The sequence below is a fragment of the Empidonax traillii genome, unplaced genomic scaffold (assembly GCF_003031625.1).
Source record: "Empidonax traillii isolate 1590-97213 ecotype Southwest subspecies unplaced genomic scaffold, ASM303162v1 scaffold1114:size179974, whole genome shotgun sequence".
Taxonomy (NCBI): Eukaryota; Metazoa; Chordata; class Aves; order Passeriformes; family Tyrannidae; genus Empidonax; species Empidonax traillii.
The window spans coordinates 90,016-117,469 of NW_020956307.1; the positions used below are offsets into that span (position 1 = coordinate 90,016).

At 38.1% G+C, this 27,454-nt stretch overlaps 1 protein-coding gene across 2 annotated transcripts; it reads left to right on the top strand.

Moving 5' to 3' along the window:
* The first annotated feature begins 922 nt into the window (after nt 1–922).
* Nucleotides 923–25,855, top strand: IL1RL1 (interleukin 1 receptor like 1). 2 transcript variants are annotated; one of them, XM_027905045.1, is made up of 13 exons: nt 923–1,015; nt 1,485–1,545; nt 3,979–4,092; nt 4,988–5,058; nt 7,231–7,432; nt 7,718–7,886; nt 7,969–8,131; nt 10,553–10,621; nt 12,506–12,638; nt 12,730–12,887; nt 20,675–20,818; nt 21,495–21,653; nt 25,494–25,855. In XM_027905045.1, the coding sequence occupies exons 4-13, from the start codon at nt 4,992–4,994 to the stop codon at nt 25,838–25,840; spliced, it is 1,611 nt and encodes a 536-aa protein (XP_027760846.1). In that variant the 5' UTR covers nt 923–1,015; nt 1,485–1,545; nt 3,979–4,092; nt 4,988–4,991; the 3' UTR covers nt 25,841–25,855. The 2 variants fall into 2 exon arrangements, with proteins under 2 accessions (XP_027760846.1, XP_027760847.1); XM_027905046.1 differs by lacking the exons at nt 923–1,015; nt 1,485–1,545 and having other exon boundaries at nt 3,938–4,092.
* The last annotated feature ends 1,599 nt before the right edge of the window (nt 25,856–27,454 follow it).

Genomic DNA, 27,454 nt, shown 5'->3' on the forward strand with positions numbered 1-27,454 from the left:
TTTTACAAGTCTCTCACATCCCAAATGAGGAAGACCTTGATGTCGATGAAACTTCACAAGCCTGAGCAAGGAGTAGTTTGTGAACTTTTCAAAATAGGGGTCTGATCTGCCCCTGACTGGTTGACCAAAGCATTGTGAGATTTCATCGTTGCAGGTGGGGTTTTTTTTAGCTCTTTTGCATTTTCTATGTCATATGAGAAGCGCAACCCCCAGATCACTTCAAAGGAAGTGCTGTACCAAGAACGAGGGAGAGCAAGGTTATGACATCAGTAAGATTTTTGCATACTGGAGTAGGATTGGTACATCTTTGTGTATTGATGTGGAGTTGCTGCATGCTGACAGTAGAGTCCCAGGAACACTGGAAGGGACAAATGGTATTCAGAACTCTGCCAGGGAAAAAAAAAAAAAAAGAGTTTGAATGACCATAGAATAAAATCTTTACCTCAGAGACTTAATTTAGCTGATGATGCAGAAAACTGGTTTCTCAGCACCTTCTTTGTTCAGTTTAGCTTCAGTGAAGCAGTTTCCTTCACTAAAAACTATTCCTGATTCACAAGGGACTTTTAGAGCTGTTCTAAGGGAGCTTTCACTTGACTAGACCAGGCAAGGCTTTCACTTGTTTTCAAGCAGAATCCGTTTCAAAGAAGCCTCTACCATCAGTGTCCCCTCTTTATCCTCCCCCGCCAGCATATTTATTGCAATATAATAAAATGGAATAATTTGCAATTAATGGAAAAACTATGCTAGTGATAAAAGCTATCTGATTGATTGGAACTATGAGATGCCACCTCTGATAGATATTTAAGATAAATTACTACAGTAATTTGCATGTTCTGCTCTCTTCAGTGGGAGGTGTCTCAGGATTAAGCAGTGTATTTTGCTATGCAGATATGAACTGCACAAGCCAGATAAGCAGTTCCCAGTAATATCTGGTACAAGCTAAGCAGAGAAATCAGTGCGAAAGACCCAGCCACAGAGAACAAGCCACTTCTCTGCTTTCTGAATTTTCCAGATGGTAGGTCAAACTTTTATATTATCATTTAACCAAAAATAATTGAAGAATTTGGTAAGAAAGTTTATTCTAGTTCACTTATGTGCTTCTTTATCTCAAGAAATAATACTAGATTAAAATGGTGGATATGCTTCCATGATAGACAATGTTGTGACCAGCAAAAAGATTTACCTTACAATGAAATGTATTTAGAAATGAATTTTACCTCAGTTTTCTGGCATATAGCTTTACTAATAAGTGAGAGACACAGAAAATCTTTACTGTGCAATTGATTTATCAGAGGTTAATATATTTATGCACTTTCTTTCTTCAAAATATTTTTATGAATACTGTGTATATAAATTCTAACATTTCCATATTTTGATATTGAAATTCCTTAATTTTACACTTACATCTGTAACTAGTGTCGTTCTTAACTCTTGTGAATGCTAGTTCTGGAATAAGACCCGTTTTACTGTTGCTATTTTAACAGCCCATTTTCAGTCAGAATGGATTTTCTCCTTTAATAAAAGAATGAAAATCATTTTCAAAAGGTGTATGTGTTCTATGTCTTAGTAAACAAATCTCACACAACTTCTCATTCATGATATGTTTACATCATAAAGTCTGTTAAGCTTTTTAGAGTAGAAATTGCAATAACATTTCCCTGTTTTGTTAGCATGCAAAATATGGTGCCTTTATAATGCTTGTCACTTTTATAAACAGTACTATAAACATTCTGTTGCCAAATACAATTTTAGAAAGAAAATCAAAAATATATTACTAAGACAGTTGCCTTTGAAGAAACAATGAATTAAACCCTATAGAGTACTGCTTCTGCAACATACATAGAGGGTTCCCAGTTTTCACCTTCCTTTGATATTTAATCATTAGGAGCTAGGTTTTGACACACTCAGGTATCCCAGATTTTGGATCTAGTGCTTTTCCAGCATCACACTGAAATTTTTAATCTGAGCTATAGGAAGAAAGAGATTTATGGAAAATGTCTCCTTATCTTTTATCCCCCTAAATATTAGCAATCTAAACTTATGGTATACTGAGGACCCAAAAAAATGTTATCCAGGTTTCACTTTAGACAAATGTAATAAAACAAATGTTCTAAATGAAACAACAAAAGCAGAAACTGCATAATTATTTCCAGAAATTATGGTCTTTGTTTCTCAGTGCTTCAAGCTACGGAAACTTCTTTTGACTGTGGCACTTGAGGTGTCTTACTGCCTGTGTTTTGTGCCTCAGAATGCTCTTTTCATTTGACCCAAGGATCATGGACATGAGTGCCTTAATTTTGCTTTGTGCAGAGTAATGCCACAAGCTGTAAGGCATTATAAAACTAGTTCTTCTCTTGATATTTTCTGTCTAGAACTGCAGCCTCTGCTTCAGTTCGTGTTGAGGCAATTTGGTGTTTGCTGCTGACTTTGGAAAATGCAAACAGAATCACATTGTTCTTTTAAGTGCCTGATCTCTTTGTATTTTCAGGGAACATTCCTCTTTAATTAGAGCCTCATATATTGTCCGTATTCATACACACAAACCCTAAACTCTACTTAAACTGCTGCCAGTACAAGGCAGCTTAAAAATGGAGGGAAAATCAATAAAGAAATCATCAAATTTGGTGGGGAGAATCCTACCTCAAATATTTTGCACTTTTTTGGTGCAGGCTGGTAGCAAGTATGGAGATAAGAAATTATAAATTTCTTACTTCTGAATCATTCTGGCACTTGTTAGGTAAGTTTTTGAGAGCAAGCAATTGGCTCCCTTCCTGGACAAAGCTCAAAAACAGAGAAAGCATATTTCCTCACAACTTTTTCTTAATCACTAGCATTCCATTTCTAGGCCTGCAATAGCATTGGCAATAAGGGACTCTCCAATATCTTTGCTGATGATATTACTTGTGGCCAAATGCATAATAGGCACATACAAATAAAATATCAACTGAGAAAGGACCTCATTTCAGACAGTCTCCAAACTTAGTCTATGAAACTGATTTTCCTTAAAAAAATCTATTGTTTTACTTTTTGTCATCTTGCTGAGGTATCACTTGCTTAATGAAAATAGCCCAAAAAAATAGTAGGGCAGTTAGTATAACTGCTGGTATACCTCGCTGGGGGCAAATAATTTCCTGGAACAGAACCAAACACTTGCTAGGAAAAGGCTCTCAGCAGAGAAGGAATATTCAGGGTATTTCTGGTCCATGGTAGTGTTAGAAATAATGCTGTGAATTTTGTTGTGTGCTGTTCTGCAACATATCTTTCTCTCCTGAGGGTTTGTCCTGACCCAGGTCGCTCATGAACCCTGTTCTTGTTAATTTCTTCCAGCGTAAAACTCCTGATGTTTGTTGTGTTCAAAAGTATCCTCTAAAAGTCTATTCACCTGGAGCAAAGTTACCTTAGAATTAAAGAAGTCAATAGACTTGCACTTGTATGTGGTGCTTTTGTCCTGCTCTAATGAAAGCAAATAGCTCCTCGCACACACTGGCTGTTCAATCACTTTCTGTAAAAGACAAGGGCATCAGTCTTGCTGTGACATTAATGCTGAGACTCTGCTTTTTTGGTCTAAACCTTATCTTTCCTGTGATTTGTCAATACCCCTGCACAACACCTACACTGAAATTCTCACATTTTTCTAATACCAAGTTTCGTTATTATTTTTCACAGTTTTAGAATAGCCCCCTGGATGTTAATAAACCTTCTAAAAGAAGAAACTTTCCAAATCAATAAAAAGCTGGTGACATTTGTGAAAGCTCAAAATTGAATCTGTTGTGAATTTCAGACTTGGCAAAAATGTAGGCTTAGATAAGGTCTGTCAATGTTTATTTAGTTTGGAAATCTTTGGCACTGAAATAAAATTTCCTTGCCATAAGTGTGATGACGGTACTTATATTTCTTGCCTGTTTTTCACTACTCCTCTTGTGCTCACTCTCTGCAAGATTAATTATACTTAATTTCTAACTTGATTTCTCCTGTAAGCTTGTCAATTATCTGCAGTACCGTGGGAGTGCTTCTTACTCATACATGATAATAGAACCCACCACTCTGTGATCTGCAGTGAAGGACAGCATTCAAGGGAAGGATTTATTAATGGTAAGTAGAATGCTTACAGCTACATAGTATAGCTGGATTGCATGCCTGCTGTCTCCTGAGACATTCCTGGATTAGATCAATGTAATGTCCATGATCAAATGATCAGTTTTTCTAATGAAGGGGTTTGCTGTGGAGTTCTGAAGCCATTCCATGAGATGGGAATTACAAGAAGGTCCATATCAGTTAGACACAAATGAAAACATCAGTGAAGGATGGGATTTGCCCTACTGCTGTTACATGAGTATAATATATGTTCCTTTACCTACATTTCCAGTTCATTTTTTCAGTTCCCTTTCAAGTTAGCATTTTTGATGGCACTACCCTGGTTTTATTCTTACTGCTAAATACTTACCTAGAGGAGCTGTCAGTGAAAACACCTCCACTTGCTTAGAAAGCCAAAAAGGTCTTGGGCACCTAAGTAGTTGATTGGATGTAACCTTAATTCAAAGCCAGGGTATATATTTTCTAAACCAGGATTTGTTCTTTTCTAAGTTGAGGTATAATTTTTCTGCACTTGACTGTGAAGAGAATGCCAGTGTACATATAGCTTCCTTAAAAGAAACAACCACATGGAAAGAGGCTTCTGCCTGAGGCTCACCATGGCAGAGTAATTCCCCAACCCCTAAAGGAAGTCATAACAGTAGTTCCAATGGAACATCAGCTATTACAGTGATAATAAAACAAAGAACATCTCCTCAAAGCTGCAAAACCACTGCTACACACACACACACACACACACACACACACACACAGAAATACACTATACAGAGCAGCTCACATGATGCAGTTTATCACTGCATGATACCATTTTCTGTTAGACGATGTACATCAGCACAGTATTACTGATGCAGTCAGAGTATATTCTAAGATACCAATGTTTTTCTTTCTGATTTAGAAATATGATGGTGTACGTAGATTTGATCTTCCTATCTACCTTCCTCTCGGTTTCCATGACAACTGAACTATGTAAGTCACATTTTAAAAATACTTTCTGATGAGGTTTGTTCTGTAGAAACGTGTAGGCTGTTTCCAAATTGGTAGTTTTATTTTTAAACCTAAAATTACTGAATTTATCTCAGGTTGCAAATCACAACTTTAAAACTTGATATGTTTTCTCTGTATATTAAAACAAGGCAAGTACTGTCCATTTCTACAACATCAAGTCTAGGTTCTACTCTGCCACTTGGCATCTCTGCAAGCAGAAACAAAAGGGTCTTTTTGAAAGAACTTGAGAGTAGCTGTTGCTCAAGGTCCCAACTGGGCAATGTCTCCAAGAGCATGCTTAAATTGCACTGAACAGGGCATATGCACCCTGCTGAACCAGGGGTGTAACTGGGTGCTCTGCTCAATGAAGATGGTCTTTAATGTCCCAGATTTGGGGGTATTAACTGAAAAGTGCAATTTATCAACAACATTTCACTGCTCATGAGGGACGGTCAGAACAGTAAGCTCTTTCTGATGGGTCAGCTCTTCTGACTCAGCTGTAAATTGCTGCCCAGTGACACAGTGTTACATAGCACTCATGTACTTCTATTCTCTAGATGCGATGCTTGTTTGCCTGAAAAATTTTGTAAGATATGATCTCTAAGTATTTCTCCATATTGTCAGTTTTACAATACAAATGCTAAGATTCAAACAAATTAGGATTTATTAAGATCCTGTTGAAGAATTTACCAAAATAATTTTCATTGATGTAAATGAGTTTAGATGAGTCTTTTCTTTTTCCATGTCTTCCCTCTCCCCACTAATTTTCTGCACCTTTGGTGGGACAGTGCTGCCTTTTCTGACACCCCTGATATGTCCCACTCACTGTCTTTGCAAGGTTGATGGGTGGGAATGCTGTCTAAAATGACGGGGTTGAGGGTATTCATACCTGATGTGGCTAAGCGAGATGACACCTAATATCGGTAGAGATGGACTGCTTCTTTAGAAAGAACCAGAGCAGAAGAACTCACCATCTAGAGAGACTCATCCCCTGATTTGTGCACCTACATGTCTAAAGCCAGGTGGTGGCAATACTCTCGCAGTGTCATTTTTGATGGTTATTTTGGTTACCTATTTGGTTGTTTACTCTCATTTTCATGCTCCCTTACCTACTGAAGTTTCTCTGCCAATCTCCATCCTTATCCCATCACCATCCATGCTCATTTCCTCGTCTTTCTCTTCTCAAAATGCGATATAACTTTCCAATCAGTATTTCTTTTTTCAGTAGCCAGTTCCCTGTTCAGGTGCCCGAGCACTTAAATATTTGTGAAAATTGCTAGATTCAAGTTTCTCTGGACCAGTTTCAGTACTCAAAAGTAGAAGTATATGCATTTAAAAAAAATATTAAAGAATGTAGTGTTTTACTCCCAACTTGTTCCTTTTTTTTCTTATGTGTGAGCATGTGTGTTTTATTGTCCGAAACTACTTATTTGTTTCTTATTTATTTCTGGCATCTTTTCACCTTCCCACCTTCACATCAAATTCTTCCTTTCAGTCTGTTACATTTCTTTAATTTTTTCCCCCCATTTTCATGAACTTCAGAGAGAATCTCTTCTTTCATGTTTTATGTTTGGTTGGGTATTTTTTCCCCTAAGGATCTAATCTGTAGACTTCCTCCATCTATGATTCTTTACTTCCATGAAAAAAAAATTCCTTTTTCTGCCTTAACAAGGTAGAACAAAAACTGTTATCTATTGTATAAATAATTATCAATTATATTGAGATAAGGAAAGCAAACTTCATAGTGCAGCATTAAAGCCAGTATTTTTCTTTGTGTTTTAATTCCTCTTTTGAATAAAAACAGTATTTCAGGTAAAGCTTTACATAAAAAGTTCATTTTAAGAAATCACTATTTTTCAATTAAATCCTCATATTTTTTTGCATGTGTCTGCTTAGAATCTAGGGCTTTGTTTGTTTGTTTCAGTCTCACAGTTGAATTACTATTTTTGGAAAAAAATGGCTCCATAACTCAAGGTAAACAAAATTGAATGAAAAAATTTTCGTGAGAATAAGCTTGCTATGTGTCATCTCTGGAAACCTAAGGAAGTTAGAGGGACATGACTAGCCTGCTGATCCAGGAATGCCAAGCTCTCCTCTGTCTCAGTGTGGCAAAGGTTTAATTCATCTAAATTTTAATCTTTTGCTCATTTACAGTTGATGCAATGGAAGGTGAGGCTTTGGTTATAAAATGTCCCAAATGGAGTTCATCTGTAAAAGTCACCTGGTATCACATGGATACTAACAAAATAATTCCTGCAGAAGAGGAGGGATCACGAATATTTTCCTTAGAACGATTTCTTTGGTTTCTGCCAACTTCTAGAGAGGATTCTGGAAACTACACTTGTCTAACATATCTGTAAGTGCCACATTGAAAAATGAAAGGTGTAAGACTAGCAAGAAACATAGGCATTTTATTAACATTTTCTAATTATTATTTGGGGAAATTATGCTTTTTTTTCATACCTTTGCGTAAGTTTTCTTCCTGAAATTGCTATTTTTACAACAGATCGTTAAAATCAACCTGTGACTGAAATAAAATAATCGTACAGAGGTTTATAGAACAAGACTCACACTTAAAAAAAATATTTAATATATTCTGTATACAAAGACTATGTGACATACCTTTATTCCATTTTTAAAGTTCAAGAAATCGTACAAAGTCATTCAACGTGAGTGTGCAAGTGCATTCATACAAGCAAGCAATATGTTTCCCAAGTAAGATTCGTTACGCAAATGACACTGGAAGAGGAAGAATTGTTTGTCCTACTATTGATAACTATAAGAATGCTACTATCATCCAGTGGTATAAGGTAAATAAACCCCCGAGAGTGCCAGCGTAGATCAGAATACTGTGAAAAGCTATTTGCAACCAAATAAATTTTTCTTTTCCAGGACTGCAAACCTCTTCAGGGACAGAGATACTTCAAGAAAGAAAAATACATTTATATTGAGAACCCAACAAGGGAAGATGATGGTTATTATACTTGTCAATTTATTTATACTTATAAAGGAAATGTATTTAATGCCTCAGCAACAAGAATTTTCATAAGTGAGGGTAAGGCAGTCATTTTGCAGCTTGCTAAGATAAAAAGACTAATGTCAACTTAGAGCAAAGGAAAACTCTTTTTTACAATAAAGAGAAAAGGTGTGGGTTTTTTTTTTTTTTCAAAAATAAGTAATGTTCATTTGTTGTGGGGAGGCACCCAGCTTGTGGGCAGAATGCAGATTTGGAGCATAGGAGCCTTGCTTGTAGTCTTTTGCTGCTGTGCCCACAACTCAGTAGCAGAGTTTGTTCTAATTATTCTGAGCTGGACAAAATGCAGATTTGAGCTGAGACCTAGTACAGTAACTTAGACAGTCTTGTGCCTTTCCTCCTCTTCTGTGTAACACCATGTTGGTCTTCAGTACACTTCTCTGCCAAACAATTTTTTGTTTGAATGTACTTCCATCAAAACTTCTCTAATTGGCCAGGAATACTGTTCTGCCTAGGTTATAATAAAAATTTCTGGGTTTTGTTAGCATAAAGGCATTCAAATTTACAAAAGCCTATGTTACATCCGGGCAGATTTTGAAGTCAGTCTGATATTTTGGAATCCTCGCAGAAAGAAGAGATTGCAACATAACATGAAATCTGAGTTGGGTCTGTCATACCTGCTCCAGTTTTTGCTAAATTCAAAGTATTTAAAGACAACTTCTTTGAGGTTTTATCAGACCTTAAAATTAGTATGCTGTTGAGTGGAGCTGTTATATTTTGTTAATAATACTGAATTATGATGTACATTCCTGTTGCCTTCCAGATTCATACTGATCCAGAGGACCTTCTGCCTCTGAATGCTGGCAGCTAAGAACTTAGCATATTCAGATAGCTAGAGCTACTGGCTCTCTCCACAATTCTATTTTATCAGATTCAGTTAATAAAATTAGAAACAGTTAGGATGGGTAAAGAGAACTGCTTTTCTGGTAGTTTGGGAAGCAGAGGCACAAATGAATCCAGAAATTTTTTTAGGGTATATAGGTTATATGGGTTTCACAGAGGTGCCTTGAGTTGGAAAAGTTTAATGAGGAAAACGATAGCAAGCAATGCATTTGCAGTGGGAAGTCTGAGACAGTGTAAAGGCCAAGAAAAGAAGAAAAATGCATAAAGAGAAAAAATTCTGAAGTATTTGAATGCCTAATTCAAGTGACTGGATGTAATTTGGACATGTCCATAGCAATTATTAGTGGGAATGGAAAATAAATATATCAAAATAAAAATAGTGTTCCTTCTAGAAGATAATTATAGGAAATGGCATAAAGTTGTACTAAGGGAGGTTTAGATTGGATATAAGAAAAATTTCTTCTCTGAAAGGGTAGTCAGGCATTGGAATAGGCTGCCCAGGGAAGTGATGGAATCACCACACCTGGAACTATCCAAAAGGCAAGTGGATGTGGCACTTAGAGCTCACTTGGTGAACACAGCGGTGATGGGTTAATGGTTGGACTTGATCTAAGAGGTCTTTTCCAAACTTTAAGATTTTACGATTGCACCACTCTGTGATGAGGAATGCTCAATGTCATGCAGACTGATGTAAAGGGAAGCAGTTGTGTGCAGAAACAAAAGATGCACAGACAGCAGAGAGTCTTCAGAAGCAGACATGCTTGGCTGTCAAGCTGTAGAGATGGGGTAAACAGAGAAAAACCTGGGCAGGCAGCTATGGGCTAGAAGGTTACTACTTCAAACACTGCATAAAAGTACATATTAGCTATTTCATACAGTGGATATGAGTAATTTCTCCAATGTTGGAAGGAATCGCTATATCTCTTGAAAAAAAAAAAAAGGCAGCTGAAAAAACAAAGTCTATAACTGCATTTGCTTTTTTCCCCCCACTCAGCAGCTAAAACAGTACTTCAGAAACTAATGTTTTTCCTCGCTCTTTATGTTCAAATTTAAATATTAAATGGGTAGAAAATACTGACACTATTCATGTACATACTCCCCGGGGAGCCCCTGGTGGTGAAGTGGTTAAAGCACAGCGCTGTGAATGCTGAGACCCGGGTTCGAGTCCCGGTCAGGGCCCCTCCCCGGGCAGATGGAGCTCGTTAGCCCTGTAAGGCAATCCATCTACGTCCTGAGGACCTCGCTGCCACTGTCCAAGCGTGCTTGGCCCCGGCAGATGAACCTCAGGATTAAAGGGTGGGCTCAGTTCCGCGCACACTGTGTCTCACCTAAAAAATCCAATGCGCAGGCTGGAAGGTGGAAAGACCTTCCCCGGTTCTTCGTTCACGAAGAGACTGGCCATTACATTACATACTCCCCAGACATATTTGGTCATAGGAATAAAACCAGATTATTCCAACAGGCATGTGAAACACTGTTGGTTTGCAATTGTGTTTGTGATCATAAAATATTAACTGTACAGATTGCAAGTGTTATCTAACAAAATGCATTTTCACAACTTTCTAAGATGTGCTTTCTTTTCCTCTTTTATTTCTTAAGTAAAACACTCACCTCTACCTCCTCAAATCTTATTTCCAAAGAATAAAGGAGTAATAGAAGTGGAGCTTGGTGAGTATAGACTTTAAATTGTTTTTAAATTAACATTTTGTGATGGTCTAGCAAACACAGGGATCTTCCAGAAGATTTTTATTTTTCATTACACTTTTGCGTCATAATGTTTGCGAGATTTAATTCACTGGTAGCACAGTTGTGTGAAGTTAGAGATAACTGATGGGTTTTTCAGGTATTAAGTGTAGTTTAAGGGGATTTAAATAACCTCTTCTACTCTCCCTGGGATAGACTAGGATTATTCACACAATCATTATGTGTCAGCTGAAGGGGTGAAAGCTTCCATCCACTTCAAAGAGAACTTTAGCTACGTACCTTGAAACTGCTTGGTGGTACCCCTTAAAAGGGATGGATGGGCTATTCTCGTAATTAGACCTACTCCATGTTACTTTCAGTCCCCATGTGGAGACAGGGGTTCTGTCTATGTCGAGGAGTGAAGGAGAGCAAGGGGCCGGTCGCTGGCCCTTCTGAGTCTGAGGAATATTGCCTCTCCCATGTCCATGTTGTCTAGCATGGATCAGACCAGTCTGATCTATCAGGAAGATACTGTGAGGGCTGAAAGACAGGACCAAGGAGTGAACTTAGTAATAGCTGGTTGGAGAGCCTGCTATGTAGAGGTTGCTCCCTACCTCCGTTTTGTTTAGGCCTGTAGATGTTCTCAGTGATTCAGATTTGTCTTGGGTAACTTGCACCATCAGAGCAAGGTGGTTCTGGTAGGAGTGAGAGTTGTCAGGGATTTTTGTATAGTCAGTGGAGAAAAGTGGACCTCTCCAGCAAGTGTCCGAGCCCATCTAAACCTAACTAGGTAATCCAGGACGCCTGTCTCCCAGGGCAAGTGGGGTGAAGCTGGGCCAGTGGGAGAAGGGATCACAATTACCACTCCACTGTTTCTGTCCTACAGTAGGACTGCTCTGGTAGCAAGTACTGCAGGGGCCCACAGGCCTCTTTGAGGTGCCACACACTATGGCTCAGAGACTTGCCATGTTGACTTGCATTACCATTGTTTTATTCTCTTTCCCCCCATTGTCTCGTCACATTGTTAGATGTGAATTAGATTTGTTCTCCAGGAAAAGCTTTCGCTAATAAGGTGGTCAGGGCCTAGTGCACTGTGGGCTCTGTCTACCCGTCTGGGACAATAAGTAATCTGGCACTGCTTACATGGAGCAAATTCACTTTACATAGAGAACCCACTTGTTGTACTGATACTATTGTCTCTTGTTTGCAAAGCTGAAGGGATTTCTCCATGCTCTCAAATACCAATTCATGATTTAATCATAAGATTTGATAATCTTATCAAAGTCCTTAGATGAAGATTTACATGGAAACAATTTAATATGTTTTATTTATACCTTCTTTTAGTGAAATGGTGACTCTTACTTTGGAACAAACATTTCCTAATGGCAAATACATAATAAATAATTTCCTGTTTTAATTTTGCTTGGACAGATTTACTTTACTCTTGTCCAGCTTGTATAAAATCCAAGATAAGATTCTGCACAGAAGATTTATGCAAAATAATACTAAAATTTAAATGTCATATTGCCTATATACATTGGTGTGTAAATCAGCATATAATTTCCATGTTTCTCAGTAGCTGATTACATGTGTTACACATCACAAGTAAAATGTACCTTTTCTTCATCTTAATAAATATAAATAATTCCTTTTGTAATCCTTGGTGTCTTACTAGATCTTTTGTTAAATTTCATTTTACTCTTTCTTTTTGTGTCTTTTCTACGCATCATTTTGTCAGCAGTATTTCAGAAAAATATGTCAAATTCATTGAGACAAAACTCACAAGTCATGTTGTAGAAAAAGATGTTATGAGAAAAATAAAATTACATTTTTCATCGAGGAATGTTTACATCTCTCTGTCTTGATTAGGTACTGCTTTGTCTCTGAAATGTCAGGCCCTCCTGGGGATTAAGAAACAGCCAGTGTCTGCTGTCAGATGGGATGTGAATAACATCCCAGCGAAACACTGTGATTTTACAAGATTTCAAGAAGAAACACATTTGTAAGTGTATATAAAACAGAATAATCTTTCTTCTATGCAAACTGTGCCTAGCCATTAAAACGAATGTACCAGCTCTTTCTTTCTCTGTTAGTTTTGAAGGAAGTGAGCAAGAATACTATGAAGAGACCACTTTGAATATAACTGAAGTAAAAAAGGAGGATCTGCAGTCAAATTTCACGTGTATAGCACTGAATACAATGTACAACACAAGAGTCACAGTGACATTAGAACTCAAAACACAATTTGAGGGTAAGATTTTTCATTTCGATTTTTACACTTTGAACTCAGTTTGAAATATGTTGGTGAGTTTATTGTTTTGGTTAGTAAGAAAGTTTCTCCTAGTAAGAAGAAAAACAGCCTGCGTCTTCCCCCTATATTCAAGCCAGTGGCAAAACTCTCATAGCTGAAAGTCCTTGGGGTAAATTCTGTTGTGTGTGTGTGGGATAACTCAGTATCAGGCGACAGATGAAATGTACAGAACAGAGTGTGACTGTATCAGCCCTGTGATAAGAGTATCCTTTTTCTACCTTATTTCTCCACTGTGACAAACTGTAGCTTCTAGTGTGAAACCATGGCAGAAAATAGGCAAACTTTAAAAATAAGAGTTTCAGCTGCTGGTTTGCCAGTTGATCTGCCTTCCTTCCCATACTGCATCCACTGTAGTGCCCTTTTTTTTTGACTGAATGTCAAGTGGTGTGACTTCTTTGGAGTCTCTTTATCTTCTCTCTCTGAGGGCCACTGTGTTCACTCTGTGACACACAGAGGCATCAGTAGCACTTCAAAGGCTTACCCTTGGTGTTTTGTTTGGTTTGGTTTGGTTTGGTTTGGTTTGGTTTTTGTTTTGTTTTGTTTTGTTTTGTTTTGTTTTTTGAGTTCATGGTACCAGGAGTACCTGAAACAGAAACAAAATCCAAGGCAGTAAATGGTGGGGACCAGAATGATCCTTAGCTCCTATGGGATTTTTTTTTTTTTTTTTTTTTTTTTTTTTTTTTTTTTTTTTTTTTTTTTTTTTTTTTTTTTTTTTTTTTTTTTTTTTTTTTTTTTTTTTTTTTTTTTTTAACAGGGATAGGCAGATTCCTAAGCATTGATACCAGCACTCATAGGTTAGATTCCTACGGCACAAAATGCTGTTTTGTCTGTGAAGGCACAAGAAGAAGCTGCAGTTAATGGTTTCCTTTCTTATCCCTTCAGATATGCTGAAACACCAAGAATCATAGAATGGTTTGGATTGAAAGGGACTTTAAAGATCGTCTAGTTCCAACCTCCCTGCCACAGGCAGGGACATCTTTCACTAGCCCAGGTTGCTCAAAGCTCCAACAGGGATGGGACATTCACAGCTTCTTTGGGCAACCTGTTTCAGTGCCTCACCACACTCTGAGTAAATAAATTCTTCCTAATATCTAATCTAAACCTGCTTTCTTTTCTTGAGGACCTTGAGAATAAATGTCAAGGCCTTGAACAGGGATTATTTTTCTACAGGTGAATGGTGGGAAGAGTAAAATCAAGTGTATTATGATCACAGGGTGTGCACAGATCTATGTTCTGCAGTATTCTTGACTGCCCATAACTTTCTACAGGATCACAGCTTCAAGGACTAGACATTTTTTCCTTACCATAGCCAGGGTTAGAAGGCATGTAGATGAATTGTAACAGCAGGATAGCACCACCTCCTTCCAAAAGAAGGTGGCAGGAGATGTTTTGGTTGGATGAGTGTGTGTGAGTGTAGCATCACTCAGGAAGCTGGAAGCATATCAGGTCTGCACTGCACTATTTGAATGTGGGAATGTACTTGCAATGAGAGGGAAGGAAACTGAGTAACAGTTTCTACTCACTCTAGTTCAGCAATGCAACTCCTTTATTGGTCCTGTATTACAGACGAGATGAAGAAAAGAGTGTAACATATTTTACATTCATCCAGTGAATCACTGAATTTGACTTCTGTTGTCAACAAATCTTACTTTGTTTTCTCTTCATAGATCTTCAGTAAACATCCATGAAAGCTCTTGACTGTGATCTCCCTTTTGCTTCTGCCCTTTTTGTGTGGATACCTGTTCCTTTCTCCTTGTTGCTGCTACTGACAAGGTGTCTGCTTCTGCTCCTCAGCACTGTTGGTGTAAGCAATGATACTCCAGTAGCAGCTGTGCTCTGCTTTAGTTTTCTTCACTCACTTCTCACACAGCTGAGCAATATTTATGCTAGAACAATGACAGCTTCCCTCTGAGAATAATAAAAATGCTGTAGGATTTTCTTGTGCCTCTCATCTGGTAAATGTGTAATAAAAATGTGCGCTCTCCTTTTTGGTTGTTGTTGTTGTTTGTTTGTGTGTTTGTTTTTAATAGAAAAAAATTTTGTGCATTTTTTCCCAAATATATGATTGCTCCTCAGTGTTTCCCACAGCACAACTTGTGCCTGCTAGCTACTATCCTGTAATGTTCTTTTTACACAAATTCCTGTTCTGTATTCTGAATTTTTTTTTTTTAGGACGTTCAGTAGGGGTTACATTACCATAATTTGTAGCACAGATTTGTGATAGGAATTAAGAGTTGAATGGGTATTGGGCCACTTACTACTCAAATTAGTCCATTTGGGGACATTTAATGAACCGGATAAATAGTATTTGGCAGCACAGGAGACAGATCAGGGAGGAAGCAAAGATGCTGTAAGCATTTGCATTAGAGCTCCTTTGCGTACGTATCTGTTCAGTCTTACAAAAACCTGCTGAAAGAATGATTCAGTTCACCACATGGAAATTTTTTGGGGGGAACCAGGAATTAAATTTATTTTTCTGATTCATAATCAAATACTTTAAGTCCTAGTTCACTGTTAATAATATCACTATAATTGACCCTAACAATTTGCTTTAGAAACAATTGCAATGCACATAAGAAAAAAAAAATTCCAGAAAGGAGTGATGAGAAAGGGAAGACCTTCTTTCACAGTTGAGAGCTGTTTGGTTTTGCTCCCATGGAAAACAAAAATACTTTCTTAATACTACCAGGAATGCATGTCATTGGCAAAGCTGTTTGACATTTCACAGTGAAAAAAGTATATTTTCCAGCTTAGGATATATACGTGGTGTGTTCATGTGAATATATTCGTGTATGTGTGCGAAGAAAAGTTCTGTATTGTGAAAAATGTGTCTATCTCAAGTGTCTGTCTGAAGTGTCTTTTCACTTATCTTTATAAAAAGGAAATAAACGTTCCTAAGAGAAGCTGATCAGCTCTGTAGAAAAGAGCTATATGACCTAAGTACCTCAGTTATCAGGTATAATGCAATGTAGTCAGCTCCTTTTCGTGTGAGTTGGTAGTATCCAGACTACGCACACCATGTCCTTCAGACACAGAGAAATCAGGCAAACTCTTTCTTTGTTTCATGAGAACAATTTAATGAGGATTTGACTATGAATTTTGACAATCTCTGCAGCTGTATTCTAGCCTCCATTAGGAGGTGTTAATGTCCCTGCATATTTCAGCTGCTGTTGCTGCTGCTACATTTAGAGGTTGCCTTCTCCTTCTGCTGTGGAAGATTTCTCAATTTTTTTCTTATTCAACCCCTGCGTAGACTTTGATCACCCGTAGTCAATATGGAACTCATCTTCCACACTATTTCCCATCCTTTCTGTCCCTTCTTTGCCTGAAGCTGTTTGGTATCTTCTGAATCTTTCACCAACACATCCCTAACACCTTCACTTCACATCTCATTTCAGTACTATATTTATATTCAGTACTATATTTTTAATGCCACAGATGGTGATCATCCCAGATTTTACATTCTCTCTCTGCCATGAGACATGTCTTCTCATATGCTCTGAAATCTTCTGTGTCACTGGAGTAGTTTGCCTCTGGTCACTAAGGCTAATAAATTTGTGACAACTTGTAATTCCCTTTTCTTCCATCTTTCATGGCAAAGTCAAAGCTAGTCTTGCTGCACACCTGGCAAGAGACAGAGACTCTACCTGCTAGACTACTCCCAGTTGCCCTCTGCAGCTGCTTGGTACCTCTTATGCTGAAAGATGTCACCTCTCAAGAATGAGGAAATTAATCATCTACACTGTTCATGTCAGTCCATCTCGTTGATAACTGCAGTGCATGAATGCTCATGAAAGTATCTCTGCTGGCAGAGGGAGGGAAGCTGTTAGCTCCTGAGACAGAGGCAATGACAAACAATTGGAGAAACAGTGAATGTGTTATCTCCTTCTACCAGCGAGGACAGGAAGATCCCCTCAGAATCCCTTTTAACCTGTCTGCTAGGGAACATATGGACTTTCTAAATACCTTTCAACTCCTTCCCTCTTTTTTAATATATAAGCTGTCACTACTTTTTAGTTCATTATCTTGATTCAGGGCTTGTTAAATAACTGGAGGTGGCTTTTCATGTGTCTGACCCACAAGCATCATCTTATTTCTCCCTGAGCATTCCTCAGTTCTTATTCATGTGGAAATATAAAATATCCAGAGGACCACAAATCCTTATGGCATGAACCCTCTTCTCTGAAGAGCACCAGAAATTCCAGTTATTCAAAGCAGAGATAAAGTTCAGCCCAAAGCATCAGCTCTGTTCTTTCTCAAAGATACTTAATGCTGAACCTAACCTTTTGACTCATATTTGGTAGACTGATGTGGACAGGAATTCCAGACCCAGATCTCTGTCTTTACTGTCTGGAAGTGGATCCTTCTTAGAAGTCAGAGAAGTTAGAAAAAACTGCTCTGGAGTTCGTCAGGAAACCTGGCTTGTTTTCTCTGGCCTCCCCAATATTGTTTCTTATGAGCTGATAGTTCTGTATTCCCATCACTCTTGAATGTAAATAAATAGAAGACAGCCTACTCATGAACTCTGCCACTAAATGATGCAGCAAAGTCAAATGGAACAACAGGATCTATTCAACCTTGTTCAGGGGCTTGTGGCACTTGCTCCCATTGTGCTGAAGACAGCTGATTTATTCCAGAGAAATGAAAGGCTAAGCTAGTCTTACCAGGAATTGAACTTGCTCTTCCAGGAAGACCTCTGTGGAATTCTTGTCTGATGCTTTACAAGCTGCATAAACACAGGAAATTTATCACTTCTTTTCCAGCCTTGGTCTAATCAGTACAAAACCAAACAGAAACAGTTTTTTAGGTTTGTAATTGCAGAAGTTGTTGTTGGATTCTGTTTCTTCTCTAGATGTTTATAGAGACAATGCATTACAACAGTAACTGTAATGTTGTGATAGGCACACTGTCAACAAATGAATCAATAAGAAACAGTGTCAAGTTCTGATGTTTGGGTTGTCCTCACCAGGTAGTGATAGGATTTTCCTCATTGTGTGTGTGTGTGTGTGTATTGACTGGGAAAATGGATGAAATCATAAAACCTGAAGAGGTCGATAAAGACAAGATTCCTTCATAGGCATCATGTGGCACTGTGAAAAATACAAAATGGCCAAACTTCACCATAAAAGGAGCTAGTTGTTTTCTTGCTCAATTCCATCTTATTGGAAGGTGTTTTCCTCAGGTTTAGCACTGGTGAGGTAAGCTTCATCACAATCCTGATGTTTCCTTCTCCCTTTAAATATCAAAGAAAAAATGTGAAGAGTGTGAAAATCATGTTAGATTGACCTCACATCCTACCCGAGAAAAGAGAAAATGTACTTCTAAATTCTTTCTTTCTATACCTATTCAGCAGAATTTCTCTTGCACTAATATTTTTAGGTTTCCTCTATAAGTACTACTCAATACACTGCCTTAATCCATACCTCCCAGAGAAGCACAGGAAACCTGTAAATTTCAATAAGAGACTTTTCACTGCTAAATATTTTATCTTACTTCATTCATGTAGTGCCAAGTCCAAGCAAAAGGTCTCAAACTGCTCCTTGGTGGTGGTCAGTGTGTTCACTTGGTAGCATACTTACTGGCTGCATACAATCTGTAGCGTTTTCCAATCTGCTGCCTCTTCTGCAGAGGAAAGTAAAACTGACTGTTTGGCCTGCTGTAAGATGCACCTCCACAAGTGCTGGTGAGTGGTCTGTTGCTGCAGTCACATGTCCGTTGTGCGTTTTGGAGGCAGAGGACGAAAAGCCTGGAAAGGCTGTTCCCCTGTTCTGAATGCATAAGGCTTAGCTGTGTGGAGCTGCTAGCAGGACATATAATCACCCACCATGGGTTGGGATGCTGTGAAAGGTCTTTACAGTGAAGATGCCACAGCTGATCTCCATGTTTGTGTTGCTAGAATGTATTTAAATTTATGTAGTCAACGTTCAACAGAGTGTGTCTCTCCTCAGCTAAAATAATTCTGAAATTGCAATGAACCTCAAATCTCTTCTTAATACTGAAGGGATATATGCTTCTAGTGATATTCCAGTTCAGGGCATAGTAAAATAAAAATACAGATGGGCCCTTTTATGCAGATGAGATGTACATTCTAGATGTTTTCATGTGTGGTTTTTTGGGGGTAAAAGTTCATCACCTAATCCAATTTATTGGACTATATTTTTTATTCCAAGTAATTTCAGTGATCTGAACCACAGAAAAGTCCCCAGAGCAGTTATATCATTACAACTATAGGATAGTGAGTTATCCTTTTGGGCACAAATAACTATGTAAAGATGGTAGACTGTGCATGGAAATCTCTTAAAGGATTTAGTTGTGAGAGAAAAAATGTACATGGGACTGGTCTGAGTCTACATGTTACAACCAAGTGGAGAAGACCTTGGTATCTTTCTCATTTGCTTACGAACAGATTTCTACTATGAAACAATTGCCATTAATCTTCCCTGCATCTTTTTTTTGTGCAATTGCTGTAGAAAGCTTTTGATATTTTAATTTCATTTTTGGCCATCTGGAATTCATAGTGTTTTCAATACTGAATCCTGGTATATCCAGGACATAGGTCAAGAATCTTCTTCAGCTTATGACTGTAATAGTCTGTAGATTAAGATTCTATCTTTCTAGTTTGAAATGAGTATGAAACGACATTGCTTCTACCTCACCTTGTCTCTTGCTAGAGCAGAACTAGATGTTATCTAGAAGATGCACATATCTGGCTTGACTTCTGCTCCATGAATCACAGAACATGAGGAAAAATGGACTGTTGCAAAAATGTGTCTATCTGGGTTGCGATAGAAATGCAGCTCTCTTCTAGAAGAGGGATAATCACAATCATGTCCTAGACTAGCACAGAGTTGGTGACTGCCTTCCTTACAGAATTATAAATTCATAGAATGGCTTGGGTTGGAATGGACTTTTAAAGGTTATCTAGTCCCAACACCTCAGCCATTGGAAGGACATCTTTCACAGTTTCTCTGGGCAATGTGTTCCAGTGTTTTACCACTGTAAAGGTAAAAAATTTCTTCCTTGTATCTAGTCTGAATCTATCCATGATAAATCTTCATCTCTGAGGTGAACGTGCTGAGAGATTCAGGAGCTCGTCCATGAGGGACGCGGGAGCTAAAGTGGCTGGCTACTTTCTTTCCTGTTTCTTCTTATTTTGCTATTTTATGCTCCTTGATCCTCTTTAAAGAAAAAGGCAGGAGAGAACATCATCTGACTTCAGCGCAGTTTATTATATTTTTACAACCAGGACATGTTCTGTTTTCCTTCTTGTTTTATGTACTTAGTTCTTACATCGCAGATTTCATTACATGCACATCATGCTTCCTTGTACCTTGTTTGTGCAATCATGCCAGAGGCCTTGTCCTTGTGTGGACACTTAACAGTTTTCATGCGTAGGCTTAGATGTCTTACAAAATGTTTGAACATTGTTCCTGGTTGTGTTATTAACACTTTTACAAAGTTACAAAATACTTAAATGTCATTGTCAGCTGCGGTATTTAGTATAAATAGGTCTGGATTCAACAAAGTAAATACTAATTATCTACTGCTTAATACACTTCTAGTTTAGGGGTCTCTGTGTTGGCAACACGAACTGGGGAAGGAAAAAGCTTTATCATCCCTGTTTTAAGCTCCTTAAAGCTGTAAAAGAAGTAAGAATATGACAAGCTAAATCTTCAGCACATGGGTTAACTTCTCTGTGGCTAACAATATATCCCTCTCCTTTGCAGTGGTTCTTTGTAATGTCCTCTTGATCACAGGATCTCTAGTTCTGCTAGCTGCAATAGCAGTTTCGGTTATACTTTATCAGTCCTTCCGAGCTGATATTGTCCTATTGTATCGGGAGATATTTCAGCCCTACTCCATCAAGGATGGTGAGTAAGATTTGAGAAAGAAAGCTGTTCCCCGTGGGATCTATTGTTAGGATGGTTTGAGCAAGAACCTCAGAAAGGAACAAAAGAAAGGATCTCCCCTGGAAAGAAAGAAATTAAACATTTGGGATTAGAATAAAAATGCTGTAATGGAAAACATATTTGAGAGAAATGAAGCAAAGAGCTAAATAAATATTTAACTTTGTACTTGATTCTGACTGTAAGACTACATCTTAATGGAGCTTTTTACTCAGAAGTATGATATCTTGTGGTAATGATAAGCAATTTCTTCAAGATGGAAGAATTTAAGTCCTGAGAGACGAAGTCTATTAACAGCCCATTGTATCACTGAAATACCAAATGCTGAGCTTCATCTCTATTTCATGGTAATATGCATTGATCAATTGAAATCCTACTCTAGGATTCAGCCTTCACAATATGAAATTCAGGTTCTCCAAAGGTACAAACACACGACATAACAACTGAGCATAGAAAACATCAAATGTGCACAGTCGCTAATTTCCAAACATGCATCCAATAATATACATTATTTAGATAGGCAGGAACTTCCCTCTTAGATCTATTTCAAAGACTGATATTTTTATTTCTCTCCTAATTTTTGCAACAGACGGCTCTAATTCATGCCGACACAATACAGTTTCCTTGTTTTGCCTTACAGATGGGAAGACATATGATGCATATGTTATCTACCCCAAAAATCACACCAATGAAGCTAATTTTGTGGAATACTTTGTTTATCAAATCATGCCAGAAATTCTAGAAAATAAATGTGGATATAAATTGTGTATTTATGGGAGAGATATATATCCCGGAGAAGGTAAGTTTCAGATCTAATAATTCACTAAATGACCTGTCAAGCATGAGCAAACTGTGGTTCTAGGCTCTTTTAGGTGTCTGGGAGGCCACTTTAAATTCTCGAGCTTGATGCTCACCTCTTCAGCAGTTGTGCGTCTGCTTTTTCAGGCAGGGTGACACAAGGGCACCCAGTGCTAGTCAGTGTGCAAAGAAAAGCAAGCTACAGGGAAGGGGAATAGATTGTTTATCACCTTGAAATGTGCAGAGAATGTGACCCCACGTGCGATTCTTTCAAACATGCACCTGCTCTTTGGATAACCTAACTGCACAGCCATTGTCTGGGCAAAGCCACAATGTGAGTACTAGTTGTGAGGCTGTCTACAACAAAAGAAAGAGGAGAAAACCACAAATTGAGTTGAGGAAATACCTTTGCTGTTATCACTCCGGTGTTATGAGGGCATTAAAGTCACAGGAAGTTCAGCTTCTGTTCACTGACATGACCTACTTTCCCTTCACACAATTCCCAGCATTGATTCAGGAGAGGGTTGGTATGCTTTATTTCCACTTTCTTGTCTTGCAGAATATCATGTTAATTGATCTGTGCTAATTCCATGTGAACGCCTTTACACTATCTTGTATGACTTCTGTCACCTAGTTGCTATCTGCTCTCCTCCAGAGCTGACTTATCTGTTTATCTTGTGCTCTGCTTATTCTGTGGACCAGATCTTCTCTCCCTGTCAATAAGCAGGCACGAAGCCTAAGCCAGCATATTTTCTGTTACACATTTCTGAAGTCATCTGCACTGGGCCAGGTATCATTTATCTGTCCTGAGCTGAGGTCCTTGATGTTCTTCTCTGCTGGAGAGTTGTGAAAGGGCTGCGTGGCCTTGAGAAAAAACACTGCAACACAAATGTAAAAAAAAAGCTGCAAAAGTTGCTGAGCCAGACTGTTGTTAGATCCAGCACAAGGAGTTAAGAGTAGCTCACAAAAGTGCCAATGACAAAAACTTAGACCACCTCTTCAGGAGATTGTAGACAGTTTAATATTTTCTTTTGAGATACTACTCTCAAACTGTGGTTGCTGGATGGAAATCATGATGAAAACTGAGCATGGCATACAACTGAGTTTAATACTGTGTAACCTACAAGGGCTCTAACAGGTTGGATAAAAACAAATACATTTTCACTTAGTGAAGGTATGAATGGAAGCCTGTAACCCAGGAGTGACAGATAAAAGACTCACCAAGCCAGCCTGGGACAGTGAGTAACTTCTGTTTGACTTGTTTGGTCTGATTTAATAAAAAATCTAAAAATGCCACAAGTGTTGACTATTGTTCTTCTTTTTCTCTTCTTGCCTACTTCTCCAGCCTTTACCTTTTCTCTTTCTTATCCACTTTGATGCCCAAAAAATGTTTTCAATTGAGTGGAAAAGCTGTTTTGAATCTACCTGCCACTGGGAGCACTTAAAAGTTCTCTGCTTCCAGGAAGATGGACTTTAAACATATGCTCCCTAATCTTGTTTATCTTTTGATCTTGAGCCTTTCATTATCAGGTTTCCAAATCCAAAACCCTACAATTAAAATATTCTAAACAAAGATAAGCAGGAAAGGCCTCTTTGAATTATTGTGATTCTTCCTGAACATGCATCATAGTTTTTCATATTTTTCATTGTAAAACTCCATGTATTTCTAGGGAAAAAAATAATAATTGCAGGGAGTATATAAAATGGAATTATTTTTTCAAGAAATGCTTATGATTCTTGGTTTCAGAGCAAAGCTTTGTTACTTGAAACTTGTGTTCTTCCAGTAAAAGGGAAAATTATACAGAATGATTTGAGTGATAAACAGCACTGCATAGCTGTTGGACTCCTATTATGTTTCCTTAAACTAGCATTCTTTTTTTTCCTGACCTTGCCAATTATTGGCATTTTCTACAACCTAGCAGTGACCTGAAGAGTTGCAAACGCAAGTACTACCCAAAAAATGGGAGGTTTCACCAACATTACCTCTACTCCATTGTTCTCATGGTCTCATTTTCCTGCCAACTGCATTCCTTGCTGCCGAATCTAGCAAAGCACTTCTGGACCCACTGTATCTGTAATACAAGAAACCACGAGCAAATAACAGAGGAATGACTGCACTTCACTGGAGCAATGTTCTGTGTAGCCAAATGTCCTATCTTCAACAGTGGCCATGGGCGAAGGACTGGAAAAGGTTTTGAGAACCAGACAAGCTTATGTTATACTTCCACTAACATACTTTCCTAGCTGGACTTCAGATGCTTGATTTTTTTTCTGTACCAGTTGTGATGCATTTTTCTCTCACAATATTTTCTGAACTTATATAAACTTCTAAAATTCATGGAACAGGCTGCAATGAATACCTTGGTTAAAGTATTTGCAGCATGCAGCCCCATCTTTCCTCTTGCCACAAGTATAACATGAGAAATCCAAATGAAGAAATTAGTATCTCCTCAGGTCCATGGTCTTTCAGTCCTGAGCACAATGGACTGCACCTCAAAACTGAGAAAGAATTTTTTTCTTTTAACTGTTGCTCTTATGGGAACTAAACCTATGGGAGTAGCTGCTTAGCTTCATTTTTCTCACCTTCCAAGGTATCTGTTCTCCTAACATCAGGAAAAGAAGAAAATGAAAAGAGTTTGAATTGGTGAACATTATAGAAAGGTAAATTGTTTTCACGAAGTAGTCCCAGAGCCAGGAAAGAGAATGGAGAAGTCACTGAAAGGGTTTTCTTTCTGAAAAAGTAAGGAGCTGAAAAAGCTGGGCCTCTGAGACTGAGGGGCTGGCAGCCCCCAGCAAAGGAAAAGAGGATGCTTATGCAGCTGGCTGATGATGTCTGCATATCAGTTGACTTGTTAAATAATTGTTATATTGAATTTCTTCATCTAGGATCTCCCACTTCCTTTCTTTTGGCCCAGCATCATATGTTGCCACCAAAACAACTCCAGATTTTATTCTACAGACCACAGGAACCTCTTATAACTGAGATGAGAGTTTCACTGAACAGGCATTCATTTGCAGTCTTCCTCCCATAGACATCCCAGCAGGTCATTGAGAAAAGCAGCTCCTGGAGGCTTGATGTGGAGCTTTCCAAGCTGCTCCAGAATTTTCTCCCATACCACGCTGGCTCTTGAGTTTCCTAGGTTCAACACCTCCAGCATCACAGTCACAGTTCCATTGATCAGGTCTGCCATCGTGGTAGTGGGAAATTTAAACACCTTCAGTTGTGCTGACATACAAATGCCCTGCAAGTGTGGATGCACCCCTGCAGGGTGAATGCCAACCCAATGCAGAGATTAGTGTATAGCTTAGCATGCTATAACTCAGGAGAATCAACACTCTCCCTGCCTGTAAATAAGCTTCCTAGAAGCAAGTCACCCCAAAGTCTCCACATTACTAGTTTTCATGGGTAAGTATTGCTAGATCAGTCTCTAAAGCACTGAACTTGATAGAACATGATTCCTTACTGTTTACCAAAGCACTATTTGATGCAATCCAAATCTACAGAACTTGACTCTAAGGTCATTAGACTAAAAATTCCTAGCAATTCTTAAGATCAGTGAAAATATTACTGTTACAACCAAAGAAAACGTTTGAAAGGCAAGCTTTGTGGTTTTGTGGGTTTTGTTTGTTTTGCTTTTCTCTTCCCCCTGCTTCCCCCTTTGGTTGGTTGTTGTTTTTTTCTTTTTTGGGGTACAAAGTCTTCTTCCAATAAATAAACTGTACCAGGCTGAAGTGAGACAAAAGTTATTTTTTGTTAAAAAGCAATGAAAATGAAGAGCCCAAACACAAAAGGGTTCTAAAAGAAAGATCAGAGTCTCATAATTTTCTTGTATGTTGCTAGATACTGTCAGTGCAATTGAGAAGAGGATGCAGAGCAGTAGACGGCTGATCATCCTTCTAACACACCAGCTGGTTAATTGTAAAGAACATACCTATGATCAACACATTGCTTTATACAATGCCCTCATTCAGAATGACACAAAGGTGATCCTTCTGGAAATGGAGAGAATTGGGACTTATGGGAAGCTTCAGGAATCTCTTAGGTTTATTATTAAGCAGCAAGGTACCATCAAATGGAAAGAGCAGCACACTGTGCACCCACAGTCACCCAATTCTAAGTTCTGGAAGCAGGTGAGGTACCACATGCCACCGGCACTCAAGTCCTCACAAGCAGATAACGCTGGGTGAACCGTCTACAAAAATACTGCTAAACTCTCAGGATGGACTACATGCCTGCAATTGTTTTTCCTCTCAGAAGGTACGTGATTTTACAGTCTGGAAGTCTGGCTGTGGGGGTTTTTTTTATTAATTTTTTTTTTACTTTTTTTGAACTTTTTTCAGTCCTTCAATTGAATAATGACAAGATAAATTGATAGAAGAGGTCTAGGGAACTGAGGGAAGTTTCTATAGGTATGAGAGCTCTGTGAAGAACTAATTCTAGATTGTGTGGAGAATTTTGCATGAAGCTAAAGGTACCTATACTCTTTTTATATACAGTTGTAAATATAAGAGAAAGTTATTATTGTGAATAGGTGAATGCCTTCCAGGTTTCTAATGCAGCTGATGAAACTAAGTGCTTTCTGTATTATTGGACTAGAAAATATAATGTGTATTACGCCACTAGAAAGTATAATGTTATGCTTTAGTTCCCTTTTTTTTGCCACATTTCTTTTTTATTCAATTGTGATACTCACACCATGAAATTTTAGTTTTCCTTAGCAGAGATGCCTCACTAAAAGCTCTTTTAAGACTGATGTGAATACAGCATTAAAAATGCAGTGTTAAGGGAAATAAATACACCGATATATATTTATATGTACTTTTTAATATTATATATATCTTAAAATCAATTTCACACAAAGGGGAAATTTAAAATCTTTCAGGTACAATGGGCCATGCGGTTACTGCTATTAATACCCTTGGGAACATGGTGTGACTCTTGGAGATGGTCCTGTGCAGGGTCAGGATTTGAATTCGATGATCCTTGTGGGTCTCTTCCAATTCAGAATATTCTGTGACTCTGTGATTCTATGATCTCCATAAGGAAATAACATTTTAAAATTTAGAGTGGTCTTTTGGACACTGATAGCGTTCCTTTAAGGTACTCAGACAATAAACTGCTTTTTAATAACAAGAAATATCCACTTTTTTTTCCCCTACTTTGAACTCATGCCTAGTTATACTTATGATAGGGAATACCCTAAAAGATAGAGCCAAATCTCCTCCTAGTTCATGGAAATATGAACAAAATGTATTCTAGTAAAGATATCTCTGGAAACTTTTGTCTTTTTAGCTTTTTAAAACCAGGAAATTTCTTACTGTCAAAGCAGGCTCTGTTTTCAGCTTCAGACTTGCTACAGAATAGATTAAAAAAAGTGAAAATTCGATGCAGAACACCTCTTGTTACCAAGCCCTGGATTACAGAACAGGCAAGTTTTTTCCTTTTACTGTAAGTTTTTACTGGATAAGTGGATCCTCAGGCTTATGGATAGCTATTTGGAGTAGAAAAATGTGCATGCAATAAATGTACAGATATTTTTCAACATTATAATAAAAGATGTATGGCAAATCAAACATCTTTTCACTGATGAGTTATATTTTCAAGTGCTCACTCTGTCATCGCTCACTTCATCCCAGGTATAAAGCATCTAATATTGCATTTTGTTATTGCCTTGTTAGATTGTGTGTAGTGTGGGGTCCTATTCCTAAGGATCCCCTCTGGACAAACCTTACTGTCTCTGTGGAAGCTCCCCAAAATGATTCATGCCAGTGTAGGAGACTTGGTTTATTCCTATAGTACCA

Bases quoted from the DNA above. Each gene is read 5' to 3' on its own strand.
- IL1RL1 (XM_027905045.1), top strand. From the start codon at position 4,992: ATGATGGTGTACGTAGATTTGATCTTCCTATCTACCTTCCTCTCGGTT. The intron at 5,059-7,230 runs GTAAGTCACATT...GCTCATTTACAG, and splicing joins TTCCATGACAACTGAACTAT to TTGATGCAATGGAAGGTGAG. The intron at 12,888-20,674 runs GTAAGATTTTTC...TCTCCTTTGCAG, and splicing joins ACTCAAAACACAATTTGAGG to TGGTTCTTTGTAATGTCCTC.